The 10889-nt window shown below is 44.3% G+C and overlaps 1 protein-coding gene across 1 annotated transcript; it reads right to left on the reverse strand.

The window, feature by feature from the left end:
• Positions 1-5171: 5171 nt before the first annotated feature.
• Positions 5172-10630, reverse strand: T (T, brachyury homolog (mouse); the record flags this gene model as incomplete). The annotated part of the gene is made up of 6 exons (XM_010150326.1): positions 5172-5439; positions 6709-6841; positions 8434-8610; positions 9541-9602; positions 9698-9759; positions 10496-10630. Coding segments are annotated over 6 exons (837 nt in total), but the record flags the coding sequence as incomplete, so codon positions are not given.
• Between the last annotated feature and the right edge of the window lie 259 nt (positions 10631-10889).

The following is a 10889-nucleotide window of genomic DNA, read 5'->3' on the forward strand; positions in this document are numbered from 1 at the left end:
TCTTTCCTGACTGAACCCTGCACACAAGGATATTCACACCTCTGGTCATGTACCCGCAGCACCACCCTGGATGCTGTGTTAGGAGACAGGACTCAGAGACACTTTGTGTGTGCAGCATCAAAAGTACATTAACATTATTATAATTGTGCCATCCATGAAAAAGGAGAGGAGGGGGGAAGCCTCGATTGGCTTGAAATTTGAATTGCAGTGAGCTATTTGATCATACGGAGAATACAAAACATATATAAGGCCCAATGCACTGCTGTTTGCTCCATGTTGACTCAGGGCTGCAGCCAGCCAGCCAGCATCCACCTCTGGGAATCACTGCTGGGAATAGGCTTAAGCACCCACCCTGCTCCTATCAGTAGTGTAGATGCACTAGAGACATGATAAACATGACAAACATAAGCCAACACTTCAGCTAACTCCATCTGTGTATGGATGGTTTGCTGTGGTTCCAGGAATGAAACTAGCAGTGGCAGCTTGGGAGAGCAAGGGGTGCAGATGAATGCAAAGGCTAGAAAAAAAATTTTGTGAATGGAAAAGCATTGGTGGCTCCAGAATGAGATCCCTGAGAAGCCCTGTGGCTTCTCTGTTTACAAAAGCAACTGTTCTAGCCAGCCATCTAACCTTGGGCTTTAAAGCCCGCAATGTCCAGATCCTTGATATCACAGTGCTGTGCAGTACCATGACCTGGGTTTGAGTTTATTCTTATCTTCTCAAGGAATTTATGACGTTGTCAAAAGTAAAGGCATCTGTAAGATGCTATTAGACTCCATAACAAATATTGGAACTGCATCATGCACCCCTCACACTGTCTCCTTTGTTTTCTTTATTTCCATTTCCAAAGGCACAGAAATCCAGGCGTAGATAAAGCTAGACTCTCTGAAGAGGTAGTTATTTTATCCATGGATCTAAGCCCCTGGAATGGGTCTGTGTGTGATTTAAAAAACATGTTTCTGCTTATTGTCTTCCTTACACCTGCCTAAGAATATGAGGGGTTGGGGTGGGGGTGGGAGGGTATGTATAATTTTTTACTTTTTATTTTAATTGTTTTTTTTTAATTTCAATTAAATTTACTGCTTAGACTACTGACATCAGTGATGCAGTACCTTAATGGTACTTATCTCACTTAACTCACAAATCTGACATCTACGGGGAAAAGTCAGGCTGGTGACAAGTGTGGCCATAGCCGGTAGGAGGGAACCTACAGAGATTTTTGCAGACAGCAACTATTCATTACCTGAAGGAAAATAATGGAAAGAAAAAATGCATAAACATGCTGAGATGGTAAAAAATATAGGTTTCCTAAGACTCCTGACCATTTGCTGGTGGCTTAGTCCCTGGGCATTTGGACCTCTCCCAGCCTCGCAGTCCTCTCTAGCCCTGGTATTTGTCTGGTGGGCAGCATGACAGCAGGAGTGATGAAGAGCAGCAGCGGAGCCAGTGCAGAGAAACCGCAGAGCCCTGCTCACTGGTGGACCAAACAAGGCGAGCATCTCAGTGTTTAGAAATGTCAGGTATGTTTCTCTCTTCCCTGACACCAGCTCCAGGGGTGCACTGGTGGGTGGCTGGGGCCGAGCCCAGCACGGCGCCGCTGCTGTGAGCCCACGGGTGAGAAAAGCCTTTCCAGATGAGTCACACAAAGTCCACGTGGTTTTCATGCTGGTTTGAGTATCTGTAGTCATCTGGGTCTGACTGCCCAGATCCTCCAGCAACTACAACCCCAACGGTGTTTGGATCTGAGGTGCCTTTGATGGCTGCCTGGCCACACGAACCGAGGAAGAGAACAAGCATGGGTCAGGAAGAAGATGGTGGCAGAGCAGGTGTGAAGATAGATGCTGAAATGCTCAGTCTGCTTTAAAGCAGAGTGCAACTTGCATTCAATGGCATGAAAGGTTTCAGTTTCTTTAATCTGAAAGTATAGGAGGGAAAAAAAAAAACCCACACCACAAAAGCCAATTAGGTGAGATCCATTTGATACCAGCACTGAGCTGCCTGGAGATGTATGATGCTGCATCTACAGAGGCCTTGTGTGTGTGTGCGTACTTATTCTTTAGGCTCAGAAATCTTTTAATGGTAATGAATTTATTTTAATGGTAATGAATTTATTTTAATGGTAATCTGCTTTTGGCTCAAGGCCTGAAACAATTGTGCAAGCATTGACGAGCAGAGAAGTTACCTGTGTGATGTTGCCACAGTTGCTCACCAGGCAGAACAGTTTGTTCGTGCAAAGAACCGAACTCTTTCAGGCCCCAGACCTCAGCTTCCAGCTTAGTATCACACGGTCTTCCAGGCAACGGAAAGTTCCTGCCAGCTTTAAGTGCACATCAGAACTGTGTCACAAAGGCCTCCAAGCCCATGCGTCAAGCTATGGCAGGAAATGGGAGGCCGGGCTCCTCCACTTCACAGCCAGAAGGCCCTAGCTGCAGGCACGTTAGTTTAACAAGCACCAGCTAAATCTTATAATCTAATAAATAGCCCCCATTATTTTTGTCCACATGGACACATTTCTTCAGTACAAGCTCTGCGAGCGCCTGAGAAACTGCTGAGCTCTGTGCTGGGCAGCAGCTATGGGCTGTCTTCCATGCAAGCCTCCTTGGAGCAAAGACAGCCCCACAGCGGGCTGCCTGCCATGCCAAGGGACATTTTGAGGCCCTGGACCTAGAACCTCTCTCACATTTTACAGATCCCTTTCACTGCATGGCAGATTGATCATCCTCTTCCCCTGACATATCTCCTTTGAGGGCACAGCTCTGGGGCAAAGGATAAAGCTGGGTCCCGTCACAACATGAGCTGGGCTCCCTCACTGACCGTGTCAGCTCTCAGAAGTGAGATCTGTGAGGCCAGCAACAGGCAGTCACTCCAGTGCTAGGTCAGCTCGACTCCTTGGTAGCTGAGCATACCAGGCAGCAGTTAGGCATTTGTTACTGGAGGGCCATTATTCAGAAACACGCTGAAAATCTGGTTGTCAAGGTAGAACACAGCAGCTGCCAGGCTTGGGGCCAGATCCAGCATGTACCCTGTAAGTTGGTCACGGGGGAAAAGAGCTTTCACCCCACACCAGTTGCAGCTACCTCCTCTGACCACCAGTCAGCCAAGAATTTACCAGAAGGAGGGAGAAACAGAGAGGAAACACAAGGGGGAAAGTGGATGAGGAGAATGCAGCATCTCAAGACATCTTTTTAAGTTCTTCATGACTAAATAATCATTAATTTGGTTATGAAGAACTCCCTGACCCTTCGCCCACGGCCGGAAGCTGCTGTGCAGCAGGAACCATCTGTGAAACCGCCCCGTGGAAGTTCACATACTGTAGGTTCAATATGTCATATGCATTTGTTTCACCTTCCCCACCGCCCCCAACAAACTGAAAATTAAGTATTGAGTTTATTTAAGAATATTTACTTTTTTTCCTCAATTTAAATTATACTTCAAAATACAAGTAAAAAAAGCTCACAATGAAATATGTTGCTGATTTCTACAAAACAGTCTAAATAATGCACTTACATCATTTACACAATTTACCTTCACAATAAAATAGGAGCACTTAGATCAATATTTACATATTGACAGAGAAGGCGGTTATGCAGCCATCTGCTCCTGGCGCTGTCTCGTGCTGGAGACCCCAGCCTGCAGTTGCACGCAAATCCTTCTGCAGGGAGAAAGCCCTGCCAAAGTCTTTCTAGGTGCAGGGACCCACCCATAGGGTGCCAAAGAGACCAAAATGGTGGTCAGTATTTGCTTTTTTTGTCTTAAAGCTGCCACTGTAGCACATGAGTGCGCATCGATGAGTTATTTCAGGAATTCTCTGATAGAGAACTTGGCTTCACTGTATTAGGCACTTCATTATGAAAGTTGTTACGGTTTATGCAAAAGAATTCACTGTCCTTGGGATAGGTACTTGCCAGAGTCAGTGGGAGAAAGAGATATGTCCAAGGGCACGCTGTGAGACACAGCTTTGGGCTAGCCTGCATTAGAAATTTATATCATATTACTGATCTTTGCAGCAAGTCCAGCAGTCAATGTATTTTAAAGCTTAGTACATCTGCACTTTTCCCACAGATTGTTGTTAACTGGAGCTTTCCCTCTTAAAATAAGTTAACTACTTACATCCTGTTACTGGCTGTTCAATGTGCCATCGGGTGACATATCCCACGTATGATTGTCTTAGGAGTACACCGTAGGTTGAGGGATTATTTACATATCTTAACATGCAGAAAATAAAGTTGTAACTTACCAAATAATAAATATAGATTAACAGAGTACAATATTGAAATAAAATAAATTAGAATGATTCTCCAGGCATTGAACACCCTCCCTTAAGGCCTGAGCCAGAAACCATGAAAAAAAAAAAAAAACCCAAACACAAAAAGTGATTTTTTTTCAATGGCTCAAAAAAGGTTTTGGATAGGGCTCCTTATTAGACACTGACTACTTGAAATGAGATGCTTGCCTAAGCTGAGAGGTCTTTGAAATCTATATGATCAAACAGCAAAACTTACCTCTAAAAGGAGCCTTTTGGGTAAAACAATTTAGACCAAACATTAATACTGCATTTATTAGGAAGAATATAGTTCTTTCAGATTGTCTTGACATTAATTCAGCAGCAAGGAAATAAGCATACAGTTAAGAACACAACGTATTTGTAAGGCAAATACGTGTTAGTGCACATGATTTTCCAAAAACTTCACTCCTCAGCTACATTTGTGCATATTTCAGAATGCTTCTAACTAGATGGTTAATAAAAGTCTTCTCATGACTATAGCTAAATTTGCCATTAAAAGAATTAACTGAAAAACAGTTAGGAGTAACTTACTCAAGAACGATGCCAAACTTCAGGTGCAGTTATATCAGAACACTGAGAAATTTGGAATCTAAGTAAAAATCTTAAAACGTAGGTCTAACAAAGTTAAAATAATAAAAAAAAAGCAGGGAAAAAAAAAAGCAGTGAATCTGCTCTCAGAATTGCACGCTCACCAGGTTTGTAAACGCTACATGAAGTCCATGATGCACTGTTCACTGTAAGAGGTATAATGTAGATGCTCTAGGCAAAGCAGTGCAGATGCTTTGTCTGTAATTTACTTCATGTCTCCTTTTCCTCTTCCTTGAGGATTAAGCACTTAAAGTAATTCAGTAGCTAAAAAGTCTGTCTTATAGGAAAAGGCCTGGGTTTACATGGAAGGGGGGGTGACTGGCGTCCACGTGGATCCTAGCCTGGCATGTGCGGAGGCATCATACTGGCTGTCGGGCAGGTCCGTGGGTGCCCCGCCGTCGTACAGGGGGGAGGCGGAGGAGGTGGCAGTGACAGGGTGTGGAAGGGCAGTGTAGTGCGCTGGAGAGCCACGTAAAAACTGGGAGCTCAGGCCGTTGGACATCCCGCTTGACTGAGACACCGGTGTGATGGTGCTGTTACTCACAGACCACAGGTTAGGATACTGACTGAAAGAGGGAAAGGAATAAAGCAAAACGGTTATTAGCGACTCCAGTGCCTGCTGGCAGTCCACCACACAGCTCCCAAGCTGGGTTCATTTGCTGGAGATGGTGAATTTCTTCAGAAAGCTCCCAGCCACTGTGAGGCAGGAAGGACCCACAGGCAGTAGGTCCAGTGCCATAATCATAGCAGCCCACCAATGAATCTAACCTCTCTGCTTTTCCAACAGCAGATCCAGCACTGGGCATCCTAGCAAATGTTAAGCCAAGCTGAGGAGTGAACAGACTGGCCTGTTAAATGCAGAGCTTTGAGAGCTGATTCCTGAGCCATGCCATGACCTTTCCTCCGAGGAAAGCCACATGATGGAGGTGGCTGACCATAGCAGCCGTTGGACTCAGACAGGCTTGGATCCACTGCCATGAGTCTGTCAAAGCCTTAATTCCCCCGACTGTGTCTGTAGTCTGAGAGGGACAGATGCCTCCAGGCAGCAATTCAGCCCTCCTAGGACCTTGTTCATCATCTCATGTTAGAAGGGTAAGAGCTAGATGGATGGCTGCAGGTTGCATAGACCCTAAAGAAAGGGCTGCTTCAAAGGAAAAAAAGCCTTTTTGGGAGACTACAGCCTCCACTCTCTCTCCTCTGGCTATGTATATACATACACACATATGTGTAAACACACATATGAATTAAAACAAACAAGCTGATTCAAGCGAAACACTACGAGAAAAAGTTCAGTCCTGCTGTGTAATACTACACAGCGCTCTCTGTCTATCGATCCCAAGCAGCTTAGTTAAAAAGATAAATATTCTTCCTACTTTACAAATAGGAGTTTAAGCAAAAGGCATGGCAGAAATGCCTTCCTTGAGGTCCTACAGTTCCAGTTCTACTGGGTTTATCTACTGGATCTAATTGCAGCCACTGAAACCCAGTGGACTTTGCAACTTTCCAAATACGTATCCTGGGAGCCAGACATGGAAAGAAGTGCTAGGAGGACCTGTTTACTTCATTAACTTATGGTCAGGACTAAACTTAAGTTCAGTGATATCAAACATTGCTGTCACAAGTATCTGCAATTCCAAAAACAGAACATAAAAAATAGTCTTCAATCTTTTCCTTCTAAATAGTCCTTCTCAGAGCTCCCTGCAGATGGCTGATAAGTTGCACATGGCCATAAGGATTTCTAATTTGCTGATGACTCCCTACCTCCTTTTTCAGCCTTCTCTTCTTAGAAAGTATCAGTATGGCAATTTGAAGGCTGCTGAGGGATGGACTCCTACCTGGAGCTGGTAGCTGTGCCAGTGGTGTGACTCATGGGCAGCATCGTCGTGTGTGTGGGAACTCCTAGAGAAGACCAGTTGTCATGGGACTGCAGCATGGAAAGGCAGGCAGAGGAGTTATCGGCATAGGCTGCTGAGAAAACAAGCAAGCACTTAAACACACTAGAATCAGACCAAACAACAGTCTTGTATCCAAATGCAATATACAGCTTTAACCCACCCTCCCCGTTAACTGCCTTGCGAAAAAACAAACTTCACACACACAGGAAAACACAGTCAGCTACCAGTTGTGTCAAGCTTACACTTCCACTGGCGTGCCCCTGCTGATGCGTTGTTTTGCTCAACTTATATCTGCAAAGTCTTATTTCTATGAAGGATCTACAGCCAAAACGCTGTCTTCAAACCCTCTGCTAGTTCAGGCCATGTTTCCTTATTCCGTCAGTGGGAAGAGGGGGGCTCCTTACTTACATCACCCCAACCACTCTTCCAGGGCACCTTCTGTATCTCCATTATCTACATAGGCAGTAACAGTCTGGCAGCCCTGGATAACAAGTATATCCCTGGATGACACAACCCAGTTTTGAGCTGAGCATGCCACCGTGGGCTCTGAAGTCTGTCTTAAGCACCATCAGAAGCGATTAGACTGTGGTTTCAACTACTCGGCTTGTGACCAAAACTACTGGCTAAAACAGCACCGGCACTAGGAAGCCATAAAGGAAATCCTACGCAGCCATCCATAGCGAGAGAGAAGCTGCTGTGGCAGCTGGCTAAGGGAAGAAGAGTTTCCTTGCTGAGGACCAGGGAACAAGAAGGAACAGCAGAAGTATTTTGTTCTTTTAGTCTGTTTCAGGTCACAAAACTTGCATAAAATTTCCAAGATGCAAGAAAAGTTGACACAAAGCCAGTTTTCCACTTTAAAATGAACTACAAAGCTATACACAAGATTGATTAGGCTGCATCTTGAAGCCACAATTATTCCACAATTCAAAATATGAATTTTCTTTTAATGGCAACCTTCAATATCCATACAGGCTGAAGGGCAAAGATTGTTAACAGGCCTTTGGAAAAAAAAAATTAAAGAAAAAGAAAATCAACGTTAAAAATGTCCTTCTCTTCTCTCCCATAAGCACCTATGGCTTAAGGCAACGAGCCTCAAGCTACTATTTGGCTGCTTCTGAGCACAACTTTTAAACATCTCTGCAGTTTACTCAGCTCCGTATTGTTTCTGTGTTGTTCATGGAGAACAACCTTAATACACCATTGTTACCTGCTGCCAAGTAAAACTGGCAGAATCAGGCCCTCAATGATTACGTGTTAATAACAAGTGGCACTAACAGAACCAGACATTAGCTTCTTCATTTCATTGTAGTACCTCTAACTAATGATTAAACCCTCACTTTCAAACTTTAAGTTAAAAAAACAAAGTCAAAGTAAGTTTAAGCTCACTGGTGACAAGAATTCAGGAGCACAAGACAAAGCAGCACAATATAACCTCGTCAATTAGCAGGAACCAGTCCTACACACTCTCAGTTTTTCCGCCGTAAAGAGTGAGGATGCGTACCCATCGTCCTTATTTCTCTGCAATGATGGCCCCAAGCCCTCTGCGCAAACTGAGCTAGAGGGCAACCTCAATTTCCATGGCATCGCTCACGATGCCCACCATTCAAAGCTTGCATCCCTGGGCTCATTTCCCATCTTTTTACAGAGCCATGACATCAGACTTACTTGGCGAGTTGTTCCTATGGGTGTAGGTGTTGGGGTAGGGGGCAGGACGGTGGTTCCTCAGCGATGAGTACCTTTCACAGCTGTGAGCAGGGGAGAGTGACAGAGGGGCTCCGAACTGAGGGTGAGGATTGGCGGGGGGGCACAGTGTGCCAGTCCCAGGAATAAGCCAACTACCTACTGTGGGGAAGCAAGAGGTTTGTAAGATAGGTATGTAAGCACAGCCAGGCAGGGCAACAATCACAGAGCAATGAGATAAGTAAGTGACCAGCGAGGAAATGCACACTCAGAAAAAGAAACTGATTGCAAAATCAACTTGCTTAAACAATCTCAGGAAGGAAAATTGGATTACAGCTTAGAAATAGCCCCATATCAAGCTAACATTATTTTTTAAATTACCATTTAATTGTAATCACAGTAAGAAAACACTGAAATGGTTAAACCCTGCCGTACATAGGTAATTCGTGCTCAGTAATCGTTAGTGTAATCTTCAGTTTTAAATTGCTCTTTGTTGGGGGTCTCAATCTATAGCCAAGCTCTGAGTTTTCTCAGACTGCTAAGAAGAACTCTTAAAAATGAAGTATTTCCAGTGAAACAAAGTAATTCCTACTGCAACTCAACTCCTGGCCCCTTTATGCTGCAGACATTTTCTGGCAATAATATCTTAAAAGAGAAATCATTAAAACACTAATGTTTTTAATTCATCTGAAAAAAAGCTTTTTAAGCAAATGCCCCTGATTTTCTTAGAGTACTTACAAGTACCATTTCAATAATTTTCTGCTGTATTTTGACATAAACTTTGGTCTCCATATGCATATGAATATTGCTGTCCTTGTATACAAAGGCAGCTGTCTTTTTGAGCATGAAGGTAACTGTAAGGTTCTATTACAGGATTTTAGATGTAGTACAGAAGTCTTCACCACACACACAGAGATCATAATGTTTGTACAATTATAAACCTGCATGAACCACAATCCTAAGGAATAGCAATATTAATCTGCCTCTGAACTAACAAGCCCACCAGCAAACACCACTCTCCAAGTTTTGCTTAACAGATGAGATGGAAGAAATCAAAGTTAGGTTCACGATGCAGAATGAAAGGATACGTACACTGCGAATACCCAGACTGCTGGTTGTCTCCCACCTCCTCCATCATGTCTTTGTGATCACTTCTATAGAAGGAAGTGATATATACGTTGTATTAGCGAAGAGTGCACTTTTACAACTCTATGTAAAAAATGCACACTTTAGAATTAAGAGCTCTCACCTTTCTTTTGCATCAAGAAATGCCTTTGCAAATGGATTGTATTTAATTTTTAAAGCTGTGATCTGAAAACAACAAATATCTTTATTTGCAAGTATCACCATTTTCATACAGATATTAGGATCTGAGTTAGGACTACCCACTGAAGTTAGTGAAACCACAGATTTTTGAAGAAGAGTAGACCCATAATACCAACCTACGGACACCAATTAAACAGCCCCTAAGGCCTGAGGTATTAGCAGAGGGCTAGGAATTAGTCCCCTTGCCAAACTCCAGGAGACTGAATTGCCTGGGTTTATTGATCAGCTGAGGAAACAGCTAAGAAAGGTAGTGCACTAAAGAGTTATAGAGAGTCTCACGTTTCAAGCCAGAGCAGAATGAGCGTTAAAAACAAAAGAAATCTCAGAAAGACAGGTAATCTACAGGTTCATTAAACGTGGGTGCACAGCTTGGCCAGCGGGGAAAGGCCAGTTTTGAAAACGGCACACCAAGTTATTTCCCTGCGCCACTGAAAGCGACGACTGTTTCTTACCGTACTTGTTTGGCCCACAGGACCTGCTAAGAATTGCTCTCCCACTATAAATTTGTGGTATGTGTCGAGACAAAGAGTGACCAGAACTCTTGTGATTACACATTCGTAGGGCTTTTACGTACGGCAATGCCATTTTTACATTTACCTTCAAACCAAGTACGGAAAGAATGGAAAAGCGTGAGAGGAGATTCGTTATTCAGCCCTGTAACATGCACTTTGCCACTTGCAAGGCTGCAAGTACCGAGGGCTTTCCTCCCCGCTGCGCCTACCTCCTCGTTCTGGTAGGCCGTCACGGCTATAAACTGGGTCTCTGGGAAGGAATGGCTGGTGATCATCCGCTGCGGGCCACCCACCCGCACTATGTGGATCCTCGGCTCATACTTGTGGAGGGAGTTCAACATGATCTGTGAGCAAACGGATAGAGCAGGTAAGCAGTGACAGCGGCAGCAGGCGCTGGCAGGCACAGAAAGCACTCGGGGGTTTAGAGCATCTAGTGACCCAGCTTTCCAGCGGAGGAGAAAGAGGCAACAGGCACGAATAAACCCTAAAACCGAAGCTGTAAGAAAAGGAAAGGAGCACTGCAGTCAGGCACGCCGAGGTTCTGCCTCGTTATCCTCATTCCTGCACGTTGACGGGGCAGCTTGCAAAGTCACCTACACGTTG

This window comes from Eurypyga helias, unplaced genomic scaffold, assembly GCF_000690775.1.
Source record: "Eurypyga helias isolate BGI_N326 unplaced genomic scaffold, ASM69077v1 scaffold36054, whole genome shotgun sequence".
NCBI classification, from domain to species: domain Eukaryota; kingdom Metazoa; phylum Chordata; class Aves; order Eurypygiformes; family Eurypygidae; genus Eurypyga; species Eurypyga helias.